At 41.3% G+C, this 21,752-nt stretch overlaps 2 protein-coding genes across 2 annotated transcripts in view; both read left to right on the plus strand.

Annotated features, from left to right (window-relative positions):
• The window catches only part of LOC307239518 (connector enhancer of kinase suppressor of ras 3-like), a 54,721-nt gene extending 51,019 nt beyond the window's left edge, over positions 1-3,702 (plus strand). The window contains exons 24-25 of the mRNA XM_080012931.1: positions 1,326-1,516; positions 1,928-3,702. Coding sequence (XP_079869057.1) covers positions 1,326-1,516; positions 1,928-2,203 — 467 coding nt within the window. The 3' untranslated portion in view covers positions 2,204-3,702. The remainder of the gene's footprint in view (positions 1-1,325; positions 1,517-1,927) is intronic.
• Positions 3,703-4,119: 417 nt separating this feature from the next.
• Positions 4,120-21,752, plus strand: part of scaf8 (SR-related CTD-associated factor 8) — a 33,657-nt gene continuing 16,024 nt past the window's right edge. Inside the window, exons 1-2 of the mRNA XM_080013057.1 lie at positions 4,120-4,234; positions 6,768-6,851. Of these exons, the coding sequence (XP_079869183.1) occupies positions 4,205-4,234; positions 6,768-6,851 (114 nt within the window). The 5' untranslated portion in view covers positions 4,120-4,204. The remainder of the gene's footprint in view (positions 4,235-6,767; positions 6,852-21,752) is intronic.

The raw sequence follows: 21,752 nt of genomic DNA on the forward strand, positions 1-21,752 counted from the left end.
ACAGGGGGTCACACATTACAAGATCCTTCACCAGGAAAAATCCCAGACGAGTCTGTTGGATCTCCAAACTACGTTTTGTCACAAAAACACACGCGAGAACTGACACACTAAATGATGCGATGCCATGCGCGGGACTGGATTATTTATTTTTTATTCTTTTCTTGATCACTGCGCTCTGATTGAGTCGTGAGCAGTTCACACCACACGCTTATCGCTCATGGGAGCGCGCTCTAATCTTCCTCCGATCTGGGGGCTTTGCTCGGCGATCTCCAAAAACCTGTCAGCGAGTGGAAAGTCATCCCAGAAATCACGTAGTCTGAACTTGTGTTTAAATGGAAAGTCTTTTGACTTGAGTGTGAATAAGGGCCTCTTACTGAGATAACATTTGTTTGGCATAAAGGGAACTGAGCTAAACATTCGATTTCTTTCAGACTGCCATGTAGAGAACGTTTCCTCTTTCCGTCGTCTTCTGCAAGGACTTGTGTCAAGATTGGCCAACGCATACAGTTACGCAGCACGTACAGAGCTATATTTAGGAAACATCTGTTCGTGGGGAAAGCAAGAAGACCAGTCCAAAGATCTTCATGGGCGTTCTAGGAAAGCTGGAAAATCACAGGGGGAGAGTAGAAAAGCCTATATTATCATGGCTATATCTTTTTAAAAAGCCAACCTCTTTCAACCCAAGACCATTTTTTTGTGCCTAGAATTACTTGAGGTGTGGGGGTGGTGTGGTTTTAGCAGCGACACCTGTCTAGGTTATTGGGCCCAGGATCAGGGTGGCTGTTCGCCTGTTGCTCGTCAGAGCAAGCAACAGGTAAATCACCCATTCCCCCACACACGGGTAGAGCCTCTGTCACTCTCTACAATCAACTGGTGTGGCTGCAAAATCTCTGCCTGTGTCAGTGTGTCTGAAGTGCCTGAAAACGCCACTAGGGTGGCGTGTGGCAGAACTGCCACACGGCCATCAAGGTCTTTCGACTGACCTTTTTTCTTCCTTACACTGTACGTTTGTTTCCCATTGTTGTGTGAGGCCATACTGTACTACTACTGCTACTTTCTGCGTTCACATTTTACACCGCAGCACCCAGTCTTTCTCCTGTATTCAACATCTGTTAGTCTCTATGTCAGACTTTTCTATCAGTACAAAAACCCATTATCACTCACAATTCGCGAGTTAGCCTTGTTCCTGGATGCGTATGCTTGGGCTGTTTAAATGTGTGTTATGTAGTGTTATAGCATCTTTTATGGAGTCAATGTAGCTTAATCCTCCTAATCAGGAGAATAAACTGATATAAGTGATGCTAGCATGTGTCATCTTGTGACAGGGGGTGATGAAGCGAGCTCTGATGAGATGGAGAAGCTGTACATCCACCTGAAGCAGGCCAGCCTCTCGCCCATAGGCGACCGCAAGCCATCCACTAAGAAGGACTTCAGGGCGTCTTTTATCAAACGCTGCAAAAACCAGACAGTCAACAACAAACTGCACCTCATCAGAACCCTCAACAGTACGCTAAAGGTAAGCGGCATCTTTTTAGACTTTTATTCCCAAGTGTGTCGTAAGAGCTCCTACTGGGTTTCTAGTTGGGTTAGAGTCCCAACGACCAAAGTTTGTGTAGGTTTGAGTGTGTAAGCCTGTTTTAAATTGATCTGTGTTTTAATTACATGTTTTTCTTAACGTGTTTGTATCTTTTTATTTCTATGCTTTTATTCTTCTTTGCTTTTATATAATGTATTCTATGCCTTATGTGAATGAATGGACTTTGTGTGTAGGCTTCAGGTTGTTTCCAGTTCCATTTTTTTATTTAATTTTATACATGCATAGAATGGGTCAGGAGTGTATTTTGAAGAATTTGTTTGTTTGCTTAAAAACTGGTTTTGCTCAGTGTTCATATTGCCCTCACGTGCTCCCCATGGTGGTCCTCTACAGTCTAAGGAGGCGGATCTGCAGCTGATCGAACAGGTGCTGTCCGAACCCGAGCTCAACTCGAACCGGTTCAGGGAGTGGAAGGAGGCCAACGCACCCCTGATCCAGGAGATCTGTCTGAAGCACGGCCAACAGGGGGCGCCGGAGGACGCCAGCGTGCCCCAGCTCCCGGAGAGCTGTCTCAAAGACGACCAGCGGGGGGCGCCAGAGGGGGGCTGCAACCCAACAGACGCAGCGTCGGCCATCACTCCTCCTCCGCTGGTGGAGACCAGTCTGTGAGGGCCCGGTTTGTGAAGACCCTGCGTTGACTGTGGTCCTCGTATGCCTGGACTCTGAGGACTTGAAACACTGTTCTTGGAAACTACTGTGGACGTTATTATTACTATTATGATTATTATTATTGAGTACTGCCTAGCAAAGGGGATAGAGCTATCATGATAAAAGATATTTTAGTACCTGAATGGAGAAGGTGTGACTACATTCTAAAATGAATCCAAATTAGCGGGGCTTAGTAAAATGTGAAGTCTGAATTTTTTTTTTTTTTTTTTTTTTTTGTTTACATTTATAATTGTCGTATTACATGTTACGGTTTGTTTATATATTTGTTTATTTTAGAATTATTCTGTGGCAATTTGCTTGATTTGAGTGTTATGGTTTAGTTAAGAAAAGCACCCAATGTCTACCTGGAAAGGGCTTTTTTTTTTTTTTTTTTACAATGTTGTTGTTTTTTTAATCTGTAGACAAATCATTTTCTTCAATGTATAGTGCCATGCATGGACACTGCCAGTTTGCCCATGTTAAAAACTCCTTTTCTCGGAAGTGTGGGTTTATAATGTTTTAGAAATGCAACTTTAATTAAAGATTTTAACATCTACATCCGTTCAAAGAACGCACTCGACAATAAACAAAATATTAATTTCAGCCCAGGGTCTCCAGCCTGAAGCATCTGCGTTGTCCGGAAGGGCATTTGACATGCCTTTCCGGATGGACCACAAAAAATGTGCCTCTTCAAGTTCTGTGATTTTGATGTATTCAGCAACATAAAAAGTAATCGACTTGCCGGAACTGGAGTGATGCTGAAGCGCCGTGATGGCCTGTGTTAGTCATTTACTTTGTCAACTCCAGGTTTACAAAGTAAAAAACCCTGACATGTTTTTGCTGTAGCCATCTGATCTCACTGTTCAGTTTGTTTTTGACCTCTGTGCTGATGCTTATTCGAGAATCGACACGGTTGACTCAATCACAGAATGGAATTTTGCTTTCCAGAACCCGGAGTTTCCACCCTTTGAAGAAAACCATATCATAAGAGAGTTTGCGTGTGTGATGTATACCCGGTCCGGTGTTGTTTTTTTCGGGACTCGATCTGAAACGGTCAAGAAGAGCCTCCTCGTCAGAGATGGACGTAGAGATCCAGGCCCCGCGGTATCTGGCGGGCAGACAACCAGGAGGTTGACCTTTCTACAAGCAGAAAGAAAGCTTCCTGTGACTGCATATGGTGCTGCAGCCGAGCAGTGCACCGTTCCCTGAAATATGTCCCCAGACATAATGCTCCTAAGAAGCTGTAGATTTTGGGGGATTTACTGCAGGGCAGGATCCTCTTTCTTTGAGCCAACAAAGCAGCCAGCGTCCAGCACGTAAATAAATCTGTATCCTCTGTGGATTTGCTGGTTTTTGTGTAGTGCCAGTGTTTATGTTCTGTAATGTAGTGTAGTTAGTTGTACAAAGATGTAAAGTGTGACTTATGTTCTGGTTTATTATTGATGATCATTCTGTTTTGATTTTACAAAGGGAAATAAAGTATTAACGTAACAAACTTTATTTTTTGGCATTTGCTTCATGTTTTACTTGGGGTGGGTGATAGCTGCACCGATGTTTTTGCATGTTATATGGGAATTTAGGTTTTATTCTCCGAGGAAAAAAAACAATTTATGCCATGTTTGTTATTCATTTGTTGTACATTTTTTATCGATTTCAATATCTCATGGCATTAAATTATAGTGACAAACATCAAAGACCAGTAGATGACAGAAAGGGCAGCGATTTCTCATCATTTTTTTGAAAGTATTCAAAATAAATAAACGAGTGGGAGGATGAATTCAAATGGGGTGTAGCACGACGGTGCCGCCGCTAGGGGTCGCCCCTCTCTGCTCCTCCACACCGGGGCGCCATATTGGCAGTCTCCTCCATCTCAGCAAGTCCAGGGCATGCACGGCTCAAACCGGCCGTAGAGGTGGATCACAACAAACATTCACAGCCCGCTGCGAGCCGAACCCCAACACCATGGAGGCCGTGAAGGCGTTTAACATCGAGGTTTGTCCGAAACACCATGCGATTTCCAGCACGGCGCTCGGGGTCCGGTTATTTTAGCTGCTAACATTAGCTTAGCATCAGCTAGCAGCTACACAGAGAAGGGCAGAGCCGCACAAGGCCGCATGTCTCTGCAGCGGCTGCTCCGGTGGCGCAGTGTGACGATGTCCGGGCCAGAGAGCCGGAATCGGACCGCTCAACGGGGCGGGATTGTGCGCCGTTGTGCAAATACATTCCGAAGTCGGACGCTACGCCGCTAAAAAAAAAAGTGAGCGACTTGAGTTACTGTGTGCTCGGCGACCTCACTAGCGTTAGCATAGCCGAGCTTAGAGCCGTCGGGCTGCGGTGAAATGAGGCCACGGTCTGGCTCCACTCTGGCCTGGCCCTAATGCGCCTTTGTTGACAAGGTGGAGAATAATACACTATCAATAGTCTAATCATTAACTCTGGCCTTGCCTCATTACGCGTTTGTTGACAAGTTGGATAATAATAATAGTAAACGTAACGCTTTTATCAATAGTTGCATTAACAACTCTGGCCTGCCCTGACTGATGTGAAGTTGGATAATAACAATGATGATGATAATAATAATAATAGCAATAATGCTTCATTTGTACATGTTTGTTATTGACTTTGGTCTTGCCAGGCGGTCTCGGTGATGCCTCTGTTCAGAAGCTGCACAACAATACCGATGCTTTATCAATGTTTTGTTATGTATTTGTTATTTATTTATCAGTATCATTCTCGGCTTGGCCGGGGATCTATAAAAGTCTCTTATCTTATTCATGTTGGCCTGTCCATTTTAATGAGCAATGCCTTTTGTTGACAAGGTAGATATTCATAAAAATAATAGTAAAACGTGTTAAAAGTGCTTCACGAGTTGGAGAAAGACAAATAGTCTAAAGAATTTAAAGCCAGCCGATTATGCTCCTTTTCACCAAGTTAATATATGGTCCCAGAGGCCCCACAAAATATGTTTTTAAAGGTTTTTTTTTTTTTTTGTATTGCATTTGAGCCATTCTAATATGCTGTCCAAACCACCCTGTCTGAAAACGGGCTGTTTCAGTGGGGGGAGCCACCCTCCCGAGGCCCCTAATTCTGTGAGCCAATGGGGTTTGAGCTTTACTCCATATTCCACTGTACTTCTCTGTAAACGTTCACAGATTTCACCTCCTCAGTACAGTGAAATCGGTTTCTGAACAAATCTGAGGCGAGAAACAAGCAAGTCCAGTCGCTGAATCTCCACTCGTATTAGATGTCAAAAGATAGCAAGATTTAAAAGTCTCTTACGGATTAAATGGTGCTGTCCGGAGCAACGCAGACCTTGACACCATGCCACACGACGGGGCTTGGGGCTTTTTTCCGTTTCATTCTGTTTCGGAAACATCATAAAGTAAATATATCTATTGTTTTGTTAAGAGAAAGGCAGAGCGGAGCGTGCGCCACAACTGACAGTACAGTCCTACTGTGGACACACACACGTGCGCACACACAGAAAGGAAAAGCACAGCAGATACTTACATTTCCCTCGTCTGCTGCTTTTTCACCAACAATTGGTATTAATTCCCCGTTCTTGTAAAAGATTTGTGCTGTTCTCTGCAGCCACTCCCTATGATTAGTGCTTAGCTAGGACGCTAGCGGGTCCGTGGTGTCGGTGGAGTTACTCAGATGGGGGGCGGTTCTAATTCTACTGAACTGACGTATATTACTGCGATTACCTTTATTAGCTAGCAAAGCTGAGCGGCTCGTTTTGGGCCACGTTTCTTGAAACATACAGTTCACAAAACACTGACTGAGTTGTATTTTTTCACAGTTTGTGTGTTAGTTGGTTCATCAGAGACCCAAATTTATGTGCACAAGCACCGAAAAAGTGAGTTTTGCATGAGAGGTCCCTTTTAAAACATTTTTCTGCAGGAAAGAAACAGACATGTAAAAAAATGACTTGTAAAAGAGAAGTGGGGATGCCACGGTGTGGAGTTTTTCCCCAACACCGGACATTTTACAACGGGGGATGCAGGGAGTGTCCCTGTTATGCACGGGCACTAATTACGTATGGAGGGAGGCAGGTCCCGATCTAGACCGGATCCTCAGGTGTTCTAGAGCCTTCTCTCCTCCTGTGATAAGTAAAATGTGACAGACTGCGTGATTCTGCTGTGCGCCACTTTGTGTGAAGCCACTTTTGTAGCTTCCGACTAAGCAAATACGTGAATTTAACTATATATTGTTTATAATATATAGCAAGTTTTTTAATCATAATTAAGTATTTTATTATATTGTTTTCGTAAATTATTTATATTTGAAATAAAAAGAAAAACAACGGTGGGACGGTGGACAAGTAATGTAATCGGTGTATGCCCTAATACCGTTAACCAGGGCAACCCTAGCGTCCAGACATAAATATCCCTGTTTATTACAAAACTGTTCTACTTTGAATAACCACTGTTGTACTTGTAGAAGGTTCATATTCCAAACCATTTTCTTGTGATAATGATTTGGCTAATAAAGTTTCCTCCTACTGTCTTTGTGTTTCTTCTAGCTGTACTCTCTCAATGAGTACAAGCCTCCCATCTCCAAGGCCAAGATGACCCAGATCACCAAGTCTGGAATCAAAGCTATAAAAGTAAGTATTTAGCTGTGGAGACTTGAGGCAGGGTCGGGATGAAAGATAATATAGTCCATACGGAGGGTGAACATACATTTGAAGAGAGGTGTGAATAAATAAAAACATTCACTTGTGAGTATTTATTATCTTGTGTCCAAATACAATGATGACATAACACAACAATTAAAATCTTTCATGTTATGCGAGCGAACTGAACAATTTTAAACAAGAATGTGCACGATATTTGGGTTTGATTTGGTAAATGCATTGATGCAGATTCCCCATTTTAGTCCCGAGTTTAATATTGCGAAGAACATAATGGACCAAATTAAAGGCCGGTGTCTGGCTACAATAATTACAACAAACTAATCTTGGCTAATAATAATGGTCGACCGGTAGCCGGATAACAAAACAAACAGTCAAAGATGATGATGTTCTGTTCCTCCTAAATACAAACACTGTCAGAAAGTAAACAGGATTGGCTGCACAAAAGTACTTCACCTCAAGGCGCTTTTCCACCCTGTTTTTCAACTTGACGTGGGCGTCGGGGCCAGTGAATGGTCCCGTAAAAAGCATTTTCTGCTCAGATGGGCATGTGGGATGTGATGGAAGGTTTTCTTCACTTAATTCCCAATGTAATGAGGCTGAATTTTGGCTGCAGTAGCTCAGGAGGTAGAGCGGGTCGTCTCGTAAGCAGAAGGTTGCTGGTGTGATCCCACGCTCCTCCTGGTAACGCGCTGATGTGTCCTTGAGCAAGACACTTAACCCCCTAACTGCTCCCCAGGCGCCTTTATATGGCAGCTCACTGTTCCTAGATACGTCAGATATTAAGATGGGTAAATGCAGAGAAATTGCAAATTTCCCTGGTGTGTGTGTGTGTGTGTGTGTGTGTGTGTGTGTGTGTGTGTGTGTGTGTGTGTGTGTGTGTGTGTGTGTGTGTGTGTGTGTGTGTGTGTGTGTGTGTGTGTGTGTGTGTGTGTGTGTGTGTGTAAATACACTTGATATAAAAGAATGGTTTTTACATCTCCTGAATGACTTGAAGGGTGAGGTGAACCAGACCCCCTTTTCTTTTCTTTCTTTTTTTTTTAAAACACTATTTATCTTGGCACTAGTGAATGCTCTTCGGGCATCTTTAGCCAAAGGTTTATTCCCCTGTCACAGTTGGAATGAGGCATTTCCTTGCAGAATCCATAATGGGTATTGTTGTTGTTTCCAAATATGCGAGGCAGAAGGCAAGACTTTTAATCGTGCATGTTGTCTTGAATCTTGTTTAAAGATCCAAAAGAAGACCGCACTTCAATGTTTGCGCTCAGTATCGATAGATGAATCACAGTTACAAAGTGTTTGTTCATACTTTAAACTGGTCTGTTATAACACATACATGGACTTTCAATTATAGTTTCCAAATAGGGTTTTCCACAATGCTGAAGTTGAACGAAACCATTATGAGAGGAAGTTTTATTTATTATTTATTTTTGCCACTTGTAGAATCACTGCAGTGTAGGCGGTGTTTGCAGCAAGGGAATGCCTTGACAGGGTCAATATTAGGCCGTATGGAAAAATAGTGTAGCCGATAAAATGTCTTGCAGCCGATTTCAATGAATACCTTTTTCTTTTTTGTCTTTTTTTTCTCCCTGTGACCTGGCTCTCTGGGAGCTTACTTTTCTTTCTTTAAAGTTTGTTATGATTTCCAAGAAAAAGTGAAATAAATGATGAGGAGTGCCAGAAAAAGTCGCTACACTAAATGGCATTCATATCCAACTTGTCATGAAGCGCATCAAAAAACAATATCTTGGTCAAGGAATTGACATTTAAACTTAACTCCCTGCATATTATAATAAGGTGTTACAAGTATACGTTTTAGCCGCTGATCTATGCTCTGTAAAAGCGATCGTTCAAGCAACCTTGAAATACCCAGTCACGGCGTTCAAATGGCCCGTTTGCATGTCGGCAGCTTTTTGTTCAGCTTCTAATGTTGTGGATGAGAAGAAAAACAGAATGACATGGACTACTTCTATGTCAAAAAATAATTTGCCGCCTTTATGTGTTACCGAAAGAGATAATGATTATTTAAAGTGTTTGTCCCATCGTCAAATATGTTTCCTTCTTTTTATAATGGTTTTGAGTCAGCAAAAAAATTAAAATAAAAAAAAAAAGGCAAAGGGTTAGATCTAAGTAAGGAAATCTTGAAGGAACATGTTAGCCTAATGAACCGAAACAACAAAAGGGAGTGAAAGATCCATTTTTTATTTGGATTATGGCCACAATTATCAAAAAACAGCCTGATGGGTGCCTCCCTAGTTAAAAAGTTTAGACCGAACAAATCCTCTAATTACCAGTTGTAGTTGTATCGAAAATTTGAGGACCTCAGTGTTTTTCAAAAAAGTTTATTTAATTTTTTTACGGTGGTTATTCAGGGTAGAGATTCCAGGAGAGGAAAAATGTGTTTTCCTCACTCCCACATTGGGAGATTGAATTGTTGTGCAATGGGGTGATGATGATAGGGATGCACATATCTACTTATTTTCGGTCTTAAATTTTTTATTTTTTTTAAATAAAAATCCACATTTTTTAAAATCCGATTCTGATACATATGTGCCAATACTGATTTAGATACCGGAGCGTTTTTTCTTTTTTTCTACGTGGCTTTCTTTTTTTCCAGAACTTTTTTTTATACCCCACATAGAACATAAACCCTTAAATATAAAAACGGCATATTGAAATCGGTTGAGAAATGTAAACGTTAACCGCAGCTCCCCCACTCGGTCAATATGCCGTCTGTGGCGTGTGGGGCGCGCCGGGGGTGTGGCCGCTCTAGTGGAACCAGGATTTTCAGTGAACGCAATCATAAAAGAATGTGTTGCGAGAAAGAATACAAAATGGCCTGTATCAGTTTATTTTGGTTTTGAAACGTACAGCATGTCGAAGAACATATCTGTCGTTTTTAATCCTCATCCAGTGATTTGTTTGAGTGTGGAGCTGCACGAATAGAACTACAACTCCCAGTAGCCCTATGGCGCCGCATATTATGTACGTCGGAATCATGACGTCTTATTTCGAGGACCAACGCAGCTGAATGGCTGCTTCTATCAGCGACTGTTTTCCCAATTCCAACTGCCAGTTCCTATTTGCGCGCGCAAATTCGGATCGGCGATGTCAGTCTGATATCCGATTAGTGAAGGACGTCAGTCTCGACACCCGCTTTGTTGGCAAACAGCAATATAAAAACTGTTGAACTGACATCTTTTTGCTCAGCGGATTTTTTTAACATCATAAATAGGCTTGTTGAAGACCACCAGCTACAGTTGGTGGCCTTTAATGGTTCTGGGTGTTGCCTTATTCATCCATGGGAAACATTGGTCCTCTCGTTATGTCGGCCTTTTATGCCTACCATTACCAGGCGTCAGCTATTCCCTCAACATAGTTCTATGTTAGGACTCCTCACATAGGACTCCTGCTGTAGTATTCCTTCAATCCTACCAATGGCTGTTTTTGTTTTACACCCTCGGTCTATCACAATTTTGATAGAAAAAGCGGATGAACGCTCACGTGGCCGACCAGGCCCCCATGAACATCTTATTCAGTTGGAGTGAAATCCTTAATGACTCAGCAATATTTTTACACCATGGCCTTATATTATAAAACCTAAAATCACACTAGGGCCCAGGACACCAGCCCTTGGTTATCAGTGCCTGTTGATCATTTTCCATGTCCTTATTGGTTTTTAAAAATTGTGAAGGTCATGCTGAAATCTTGGTGTTGCTGTGCCTTGTGTTGCCTTTGTATAACGCCTGTTTCCCCTTCCCTCAGCAGCTCTCCCAGCTCCCCCAAAGCACTGAAAGTGGAGCAGGAGGATGGGGTGGAGAGAGTTACAAAGAGATAACAGTCCATAACCAGCTTAGGTAGGAGTATGGGTTGTTTCACAAGGAAGATCAAAGAAGCCAAACAACCATTCAAACTTTTATTTGTGCTCCCACACACAGAGAAGCTAATGGCAATTTCTCTGGCTGTCAATATGTTGCTTGACACTGGCATTGGATACTGTTTACGTTGTTTTAACGTATATATGCAACCTTGGCATTTCAGGAAAATTGTTAATTACTTCGGTGGTGTCTCAGGCTAATACACTGGGTCACCATTTTACTCTTCTGAGTGCTGAAATGGGACTAAATACTGACTGAGTCCCATTAAATGCCGGTTAGTAAATGGATAGTTGATATTGTGGTTTCTGGTGTAAACCTAGCAGTGATGATCAGGCAGATAAATAAGCAAATGTTGGTGATTTTTGTCCTTAAGCTCATTTTGGGATAATAGCGTTCGCTGTTGCTTTCAGACTGAATGGATATTTGTTGGTGGGCTTGGTACACGACACATGGGCTTTTCACACCACCAGACATTTGAAGGCGGCAAGTTGTGGCTATTCTTTGAAGTAATCCTGATAAGTTCAATATTGCGTCACTAGTAGTCTCATAGAGAAACACCTCAACACCCTTTGAGCAACTTAGCCAACTGCTGAGGAGCTTACTTAAAATGTTCCACCCGACAGCTAGTTTATTTGGTTGGATTCCGCTTGTTCAAAGCTCATGCACTATTGTTTGACAGAAGGGCAGATGCTTTCTGCTCAACTTGGCCTGAACACATTTTTATGATCTCCGCACACAAACATTAAGCTGCACTGGCTTCATTATCCACTTTGACCACAGACTACTGCTAAACCCTCTGAACACTGGCTGTTCTACTGCATGAATTACAGATAGAAGGATTTTGCTACACGGCTTTAGTTAGGTCTTCAGGCTCAATTTGGCCATTTTAATGGCATTGGCATATTGGCACTATTGGCATACTCTTGAGTGCTGAGGTTCAGCACTCACCGTTTAACCTCCCGCTGTAGTCTCACTGTTTGGATTAGCCTTTTCCCAACATGTTGGACCTCAGATTTAAAACTTTAAGACAACCAGTTTGACACTTTTAGCAACAAGTCACTTTCTAGTCCAAGAGGAGCACAAACCAAAGGTTTTAGGTTTAGGATTGGAAATGATGTGACAACTTATGAGTGTATCAGGGTGTTTTGTTGTGTGAAGTAAGCTAAGATGCACACCACCCAGACTTAAGGCTTGACTTAATCGTGCATGATGTCATCGCTGAGGTCAAGTTCTAGTAATTTCTGTGTCAAGACAGCTCTGGGCCGTCTGGTGCGCACAATGGAAAAACGTTTGCATTCGCTGAGAGAAATTTCGCTGCGACTGAAGAGAAGATGTTGCTTGAGATGTCATTTTCTCGTTGGCATGAGTCATCGCTGGTAGCAGAGCCAGTGGAGAAAGACTTTTGCTGAAAACATTGAATAGAATAGTGTTCAGTTAATTTCCTGTTCCTTATCAGGCCGGTACAACCTCCTAATTAAGTCATTGGGGGCGCTCTGTCTGGGCTGAGTCCATTGGTGGTTGTTTTTTTTTTTTTTTTTAGTTTTGCGATTTTTCTCCTTTTATTTTGCTAATTTAAAGGACCTGTAAAGCGCAAATTCAAAGCATAATATAATAAATAGGAACTGGTATTCCACGTCGCCACTTTAACCGCGTCAGTGCTTTTCTCCCCGTCTGGGGAAATACACCTTAAACCTTCCCTTTACCTTCTTTCTTTGGTTTGGTTCAGTTCGTTCAGATATTGGAATAGCAACGCGGCGTTGCGGAGCGCACATGTGTTACCAGGGGGTGGGGGGGCCAGTCCCTGGGGAGCCGCAGCAGCAGCCGCCACCTCCTCCTCCGGCGAACAGAGACGGTGACCGGGACAGGCTTTCTCCGGGATATTTATATGATTTTGAACCTTTTACTTTTTTATTTTGCTATCCCTTTAAAACGCCTAATTAAGCGATTGTTTTAACAGAACCTCCGCACTGCAGCCAGTGAGACTCCGGTCCCAGGCCGCATTTGCAATTACACAAAATTACTTATTTTACGTCCTTCGCCGTCCGGCTTAAAACCTAAATAATCCCACGTAGCATTGCAGAGGGAGAGGGAGACAGGGTTGTATGGAGAGGAGCATTGGGGCACCTGCGATCCGCTCTGCCCCACCCCCCCGGCAAATATATCGACAATTGCTGGTTGTTGGGCTGACGGTTGCCACTCAGGAAAAAAAATTCATAGCCATACCTCAACAAATCATTTTCATATTAGTTTAGGTAGTATATAACAATACACAATGCAGAGTTATACCAGTGACTGTTCAGATGAGCCCCTCGGTGACCTGCTTTCGATTTTTAACTTTCTCCTAATGGACCGGTATTTGAAATGGGTATTATATAAAATAGTAGTATATAATCGTATTGTATGAAATAGTTTTTATTTGAGCCATTTGGTAGTTCTTAAGAGCTGCCTTATCCTTTAAGCTAACATATCACACATTTAACACAACTATAAATAGCTGGGTAAGGAGTGGCACATGCTGGGCGATATGGCCAAAAATGTTATCACGATAAAACATTTCATACCATTCCATAACGATATTTATCACTATATATTAAAAAATCGAAATGTTTTTAATATATAAATGGTAAAATAAAATCACAATTTCTGTTAAATGTATTTGTTTTTTTAAAGAAGACAATGAGACAGACATTTTCTTAATTCTTAATTTTCTTGATTCTTTAAATAAAAATCTGCATTGTAAAAAAATAAAAAAATCTTCCAACAAAACATAGCATTTAACATCTCTTTTTTTAACCAAATAGAAAAATACGGGTAAAAACCTGAAGCTCTAATGCTTAACATTATTTTATTCAATGAAAATTGCATAGCACATAAGCATGTAAGTAAGAAGTGAACAATAACTGCCAGATGCAGCTGCTTTGATGAACATTTCACTTTAATCATATTTAGATAAAAACAATATGGCAAGGAGGCCTTTTAATATAAATAAATCACGTTTGTGGTGTTGTCCGTCTTAGCACTTCTTGTCAACATATTTTACACAATGGATATTTACCATCTGCTTTGGGTTGAATTTAAATATCCAAAAAATGCCAAACTATCAATGTATGTGGCCCTCTTTTGTCAACAATACCCAAGATATCAGATATCATAATATATCATATAAGGTACAGTATCATCTTTCTCCTTCTCCGAGTTTCTCATTCTGAACACTGCTGCTCTGTCTCTGCTGCTGCAGTGTGTTTACAAGTGCAACCTGCCCACGAGGGAGGCCCCGCGCGGGGCTTCTTTCTATATCGACAAACATAATTGGCTAGAGGTGAAAGGTTAGCACTAGATAATCCAAATTGATTGCCTTTCCGTTGCCACTAGCCTAACGCTTCTATAAATGAACAAATCTGCAAAAGACTTTATCGAAATGGTCTAGCCTATTCTATTTCAACATCGAGGAAAAAGTGATTGCGACAGTTATCGGTTATCGTTTTTGTGCCCCGCACAAGGACAAGGGGACAAGCCTTAATGTTGAGCCCTGCAGCCACCAAACCGCCTTAATAGGGGCCAAATTGATGTGCAGGTGCAAGTAGCCAGTCTCCACAAAAATGAAGTAGATCGTCCCCCAAATTGTTCTGGTGCGTTTGGCTGGCTGTGGGGTGTCAAACAATAGCGACGAGCATCGTCTAGCGCTCTGCGACGCAGGGTTTCTTATGACGTTAACAACATGGCTGTGAGAGCGAACGCTGCTGTGCGAGTAGTTAGCGAAGGCAAACGTGATAAAAGGATTTTGATATTATTTCAAATTTACATTCTGTAGACTTGGGAGATTGGACAAATATATCGGTGATCGGCGAATCAGCTTTTTTGGGGGAGGGGGGAATTTATGTCCTTTCATTTTGCAAATTTAATGGTCTGTCTCCTCGAGAATTAAACTCAGCAAATAATTGACCTATCTTTAAAACCTAGTGTGTCGCCGCCGACAATTGTATGCGTCGCGTCTCTGTGTCATTTACTTCCTGGTGAAGTCTCCAGCGCAAGTTTTGCCAGTTTTTTGTTTTTTTTGTTGTCTGTTTGTTTTTTTTCCCCCTGCATGATGTTTCCAAAGAATTGTCTAAGGCCGAGTGGAGACTGGAGTCTTTCTACACCAGCGTTGAAAGTTATTTTTGCAGACAGGGGCGACGAGGAGCAGGAGATTTATCAGAGTCCGATCAGTGCGAAAGGTTTTTAAAACACGCAAACGTATCAGCAATCGCCGGTTGTTGGGCTGACTGTGGCTGGTAGGAAAATTTGGACATATCGCCCAACCCTAACATTCTGCAACTTGCATGAAATCGAATTGGATGAAGGCTACAGACCTGATAGAACTGTGACTGAAAAGAAGCTAAGAGAGGGAAGGGAGGAGAAAGAGAGAACCCTCAAAACACGGGAGAGGAATGATAAGTGCGGCTGTAAAAGAGTGGAAGTGGCAACACACTAGGGTACCGATCCGATATTCCGTATCGAGGTATCGGACATTTTGTAATCAGATACCATCCATCATCTGATGAATATCCCACCCAAACGCTGTGGTGAAACTCGCTTTTTGTGCTCGTAGCGATTGCGTTGTAAACACGGCTCATTCACGACATGCCGTAAAATTGCAGCAACAAAGCGCAACGTTACATAAAGAGAGGTCACGTGGTAGCCAGTAGCAGCTTGACATGTCTTTTTCAGTCGATGTTATTGCTATAACATCGATTGAAAAAGACGTGTCCGCGGTGTGGAATTATTTTAAGACGAGTTCAACAGCTAGGGCTGCCCCACTGAAAGTCGACGAGTCGAATAATCAGTCGGAGACCTGCCAGTCGACTGTTTTTAAAAACTGTGTGTTGTTGGTTGTTTTATTTGGAGGAACGGGGCACGGCTCTCTGTGATCGGGGCGCACGGAGTGCCGTGTTCGTGACCGTATCCGGACGCAGACGATTCACACACATAAAAATATATTTATGATTCCACTCATTTATAATTCCGCATTGGGGAGGGGGGAAATCGTTCCTCCGGTATCGGATCAGAAATGAAAAAATGGTATCGTCCCATCCCTACAACAAACAAATACCAGTTTAATTCCAAATGGAAAGATCAGTGGTATATATGAAGTTGAAGCTGGAGTACTTTCTATTTAAATCTCCAGTCCCCACTGCTTTCAGTAACAATAAGTATGTGACACTGTGAGAAGATTAATGTTTCGCACAGAGGGAACTGCTGCTCAAGTGACCAGTATTCATCAAGTGTCTCAGGGAGCCAGTCTAAGCTCAGATCCTTCTGCCGGATCTTAATCTGCTTGGACTCCAATGCAGCGGCCCCAGCACTCCTTAACAGATCTTTGCACAGATATCTTTGAAATAATCGGAGAACGCAGAGACTAATACCCATTTTATAGCTTGCGTTTAGTTCTCCAGCTGATTACCTGAAACCGACTTTATCTATTTTTCTTCTGCACATGAATTCTGTTAAAGTAAGAACATACACTCGATCAATTTTTTCTTTCTTTCGTTATGGCAAAGCAAGCATCCTCTTGTCGAAGCGACTTCACCGCTGATTAGGCATCAATCTGCAGTCATTTACTATGTAATGAGGGGTAAAACAACGACCAATTACTAACAAATCAAGGACTCATATAGTAACAAAATGGTCAGTATATCCCCTAGCAACAGGAGGCGTGCACAATGGCCCATTTATATTTAAAAAAGGATTTGCTGTACGAGGTCCTAATCAGTAAAAGCTGCATACATGTAAAAGCTGGTTCCTATCTATGGTGATTTTTTTTAAAAAATTTTTATGTTTCTATATATTTTACATTGTTTATAGTGTGTACTTGATATGCTCTCTATTTTCTGCTGTCCCCTTTTTGCTGCTGGAACGACTTAAATTTGCCCGTTGTGGGACTTATAAAGGTTTATCTTATCTTATGCTGAGTTTAAGTTCCGGCGAATTGGACAAGTCAACCTGTGTTCTATTGAACTGGATGATTGTCTCTCCTCTAAGCTCCCCTGCCCGGTATCACTACTTTATTTACAACACTAATTTGAGACGAAGCAAAACTATTGTATCGTGCCAGGCAAGCTCTGGCACACACTCGCCTAAGCATGTGGTGTAGGTTCGATGCTGCCGACAATTACAGATTGTGGTGCAATATAGATCCAAATTGACCAAAAGGGGTTGGAACTACATAGAGAAATAATTTTCCTACAGAAACAATCACAAGATTGAATTAATATGTATAACAATGGGCTGGAAAAAGAGTTGTCTTTCTTTTGGATTGAGCACAGACAATTTTGTGAATTTGGTCACAATTTTTATTTTTATTTTTTTATTTTATTTCAATACCATGAGCCATAAAAATTCATATCAGCAGAACTTTTCCTGGGGAAAACCAGGGCTCCATTTTATTTTATTTTATTTTTTACCCTGACACAAGCATATTAACACACAACGACTGCCGCATGCATCTTATTCTCCATGCTCTTTTCCTTTTGTTTGCTCCATCCAAAGTTATGTTGTAAGTCGTGGAGATCAGTAAGTCGTAGTGGAAACTGGATCTTTCGTAAATTATTTTAGTTGTAGTGTTGATCAATGGCTTTTTCCGCCAAACTATTATACTTGGCACTATTGCTATACTTATACATGGAACATATACATGTACGTTTCCTCACACTCTCCTGTCCAATGCATCAGTAAACAAATTCTCTGTTGTTAAAATTATGCATTGAACTAGTGCAATTGCAAAACTGCCCTTCCATTTAGATAGATGGTTTTTAGCCTAAGAGCTTCAAGCTAAATGCATTTCTGCTGCCAGGCATACTAAATTATGCTTGTTTGTTTTTCATGTAATTTACTCCGATTCATGAAATTTATATAAGGCTTTGATTTATATTAGTCTTATAGTGCATTGAATCAAGAATTATTTATTATTGAAACAAAATTCCTCAGTTTTCCCCCAAACGATGTATATTATGTCTACTATTATCAAAGTCAAAACAATTTTGTATCCGGACAACACTAGTTTAGCAAATTTGTCATATGCAGAACTGTGAACATGCCTGCATGTCATTGGTATGGGGTAGGAGGTGTACAACGGATCACAAAACTCACAGTTCAGATCGTATTATGGATTTGAGTCACAGATCAGATAATTTTTCAGATCAGCAAAAAAAAAAGGGACACAATATAACTTCCATTTATTCTGTAAAACACTTAAAGCAAGTCACTTTTGCCCATGGGCTGACATGAAAACATCATTCAAGAAGTCCAGTTTTTAAGTAAAATCTTAAAATATCTAATATTCAATTGTTAAATTAAAGTGCAATATGCGGCACGCATAATACCTTCTTCCTTTAAACATGGTAGTGAGTGGAAAAAATATGATTAGATCCGCCCCCAGTAACTGAATTTAATTCCAGTAACAGTAACCAGTATCATGTTCAATTTCACACGTTTAGAACAAACTAAGTTTCATGAAAATCAGTTCAGAATTAAGCGCGTTACGATCACTGTCGAAGTCTGCACCTCTCAATTTTTAAATTGAAAATGAAATGGAATCGTACATTACGATTACGTATTTTTTTCAGCACTAACCCTCACCCTATCAGGTCTTGATTTGTAAAGAAAACACTTGCTTCGCAATAAGTAACTCGAGTCCAGTCACATGAAATGAATATAAATAATGTTGTTTTTTGTAGTGGAATAAATATAAACAAAATATTGAATACAATTCCACAGATAAAATAAATGCTTGCGAGTCGTAAGAGCCGGCTCTTTTCAGTGAGCGGGATCATCCACCCACCGCGTCCGTGTCCACTCTGTACCTTCTTCTCTAATCAGACTTTTTTCCTAATTCTACTCGTATCACAGCATCACATAACGTTATCTACCCATATGGAGCACGTGCCAGCACTTCTCACAAGCTGCCGGTCTCTGTTCTGCCCTCTCAAGCGGACAAATCAACTGGACATATTGTGATATATTTTATTGAATCGGAGCGCACTTTTTCTTTAAATTGTTAGAATGCACATGCTGCGCTCCAGCCGAACTCTGGCTCCTGGCTCTGGCTTTGCCACCGCCCCCCCCCCGCGAATTTTATTACTGCGCAAAATGACAGCAATCGACTGTCATTTAGCATGAGCATTTAAAAGTGGAAATATGATAACGAAAAAGTGAAATCGAGACAATTACCTTGGACATGGCTGTCCTTATCAACCATTGACCTGTTTTGTTTTTTACTTTTGATAATACCCCATCACCACCAAATTCACTATTATCTGCCAAATCTATCACCAAATTGTGATACTCGATCGCCAAATTCCCCATATAAGTTATTATGGGTAAAGACTTATGTAATGTACATAGTGTTATAAAATGTTAGCAATAACTAGACTAAAACTAACAGATTTTTTCAATAATATAGTCTCTGTATAACTTATGTACCGCATAAATCACCAGAATTCCAATAGTGGATCAGGGGCCCTGAAGTCTCTTGATTTCTCACGATACAAACTCATTTATTACATCTACTGGGAAGTTCTAAAATGATGACGTTTCAGGGGTAACTAACATTTACTTACTTTGGTTTCAAGTCTTTGATTTCCACTGAGTAGCTTAACTCATTTACAGTTGACTGCCGGAAAGGGTAGTTTGACTCCAAATAAGGCGCTTGTCAACGGATGTTTGATTATTGAATCCAAATTCAATTGACTAATTGTCAGATTTCATTATAATATTTGAGTCTTGAAATGACCTCAAGCTTCAATCCCTACCTTTTAACTAAAGGGACTTAAAGGGGTTGTAGGTATAAAAGTGCAGGTAGTGAGTAACTTTGATAATAGGGATAAGCGGACCAAAACCTGCTTATTCCTTTCGGTTTTGTTTTGATTTGCCAAGAACAATACAACCCACTTGGGAGACGGAGGTTTTTAGGAATCTAAAATTATTATACCATGATTTGTTGGAACTCTGATAATTTCTCCACATGCCGTGTCATTGCACTAGCTATGCAAGCCTATAATGACATTTCCTGTCAAATTGTCTGTAATAATACTTGCTGACCTACTGTTAATAATTAGATTAATCATTGCCAGTGTGATATATGTAAACAATAAGGCAACATTGTTGTTTTTATTTTTTTTCTACTTTAAAAGTCAAACCAAACACATTTTCCATTCAATACTGATATATTTGGCTAGGCAGTAAATTGCAGTTTATTTCTGTTATTGATTGTTGGATGCAGCTGTAGTAATGATTGGTGCTGGTTGATCAATTGCGGCCGGGAGAGCCATAGAAAACTATGAAATTGTTAGGAAATACAAAAAAATAATGGAGCCTTTATTGCTGCCACTCAAAGCTCTGCCCATCTATTTTTTCTATTTCAATGTTCGGGCTTTGCATCAACACCACCAGTCAGGATGGATGTGTGCTCATTTTGTTCATTGGTGCCTTCAAGCACTCTGAATTAGCAATGGTTTTTTCTGTGCTAATGAGATGAATACCAAACCAAACTCATTCCTAAGAGCCAGCTAGCAACCAGAAGAGAAATTAACTTTTGTCTTTTTGGACTTCTGTCTTAAATGCAAATCGTAAAAGCTATTGGTCATATAAGAACTGTGGCTATAACTAAACGATGCATTGAATGTGTCCATATGAATTGGCCAGTTGGTACGGGCAGTAAAAACATTAAAAACAGCAACATATTTTACTGTTAAGTAGCTACACTGATGCTTCTCTTCTTGAATATATACAAATACAAATTTTTTGTATTCTTTAAAATGCAGATTTTAATTTTACATTGCAAGGTTCTATGTTAAGAAGGCCAAACAAGTCTCAATTGTTCATTCCGGTGTTGGTATTAAATTTAACCCGGTGTGTATATAAAGATAGTTCTACTACATATAGCAGATATAGCATTTTAATACACTGATCAGCCACAAAATTAAAACCTCTGACAGGTGAAGTGAGGCGCATTGCTCATCTTGTTCCACGGGCACCTCATGGGTGCCCAAAGCTCATTGATGAGCATGCGGAGTGAAGTCTAGCCCGTCTGGTCCCACAGCAGAGCCACTGTAGCACAAATTGCTGAAAATGTTAATGCTGCTATGATGGAAAGGTGTCAGAACACACAGTGCATCACAGTTTGCTGTGTATGGGGCTGAGTAGCTGCAGACCGGTCAGAGTGCCCAGGCTGACTCGTGTCCACCACCGAAAGCGCCGACAGTGGGCACGTGAGAGCAGAACTGGCCCGGTCCGATGAATCACGTTTTTCTTGTGGACGGCCGTGTGCGTCATTTACCTGGGGAAGAGATGGCCCCAGGATGCACTATGGGAAGAAGGCAAGATGGCGGAGGCAGTGTGATGCTCTGGGCAGTGTTCTGCTGGGAAACCTTGGGTCCTGGTGTTCATGTGGATGTTACTTTGACACGTACACCCTACTTAAAGATTGATGCTGACCTTCAGGCAACGGTATTTCCTGGTGGCAGTGGCCTCCTCCAGCAGGATAATGGGCCCTGCCACACTGAAAAATATTGTTCAGAAAGTGTGTGTGTGTGTGTGTGTGTGTGTGTGTGTGTGTGTGTGTGTGTGTGTGTGTGTGTGTGTGTGTGTGTGTGTGTGTGTGTGTGTGTGTGTGTGTGTGTGTGTGTGTGTGTGTGTGCTTCACACTATGGAGTATTGTTATCAGACCCTGTGTTGGTACGTGAGCAATATATTTTTTATTTTGTGACGGGTTTAAAAGGAAAACTGCCACGTTTTCATCGGAAGATCAAATTTGCAATAGTAAAATTAAATATTTAGGACTCGTGCAGTGCTATTTAGACTCAATTGCACACGCCAAGTCGAGTGTGTTGGCTCTGTTTTAAACCCCCCCCCCCCTCCCCGAAAAATAACTTTGCCCATGGTGATGGGCCAAAAAGCTTCTACCTCAGTAGAACGGAATTGTTTTGAGTGTCCCACCAAAATATGACACAGGAGCCTCGAG

This window comes from Zeus faber (assembly GCF_960531495.2).
Source record: "Zeus faber genome assembly, chromosome: 13".
Classification (NCBI taxonomy): domain Eukaryota; kingdom Metazoa; phylum Chordata; class Actinopteri; order Zeiformes; family Zeidae; genus Zeus; species Zeus faber.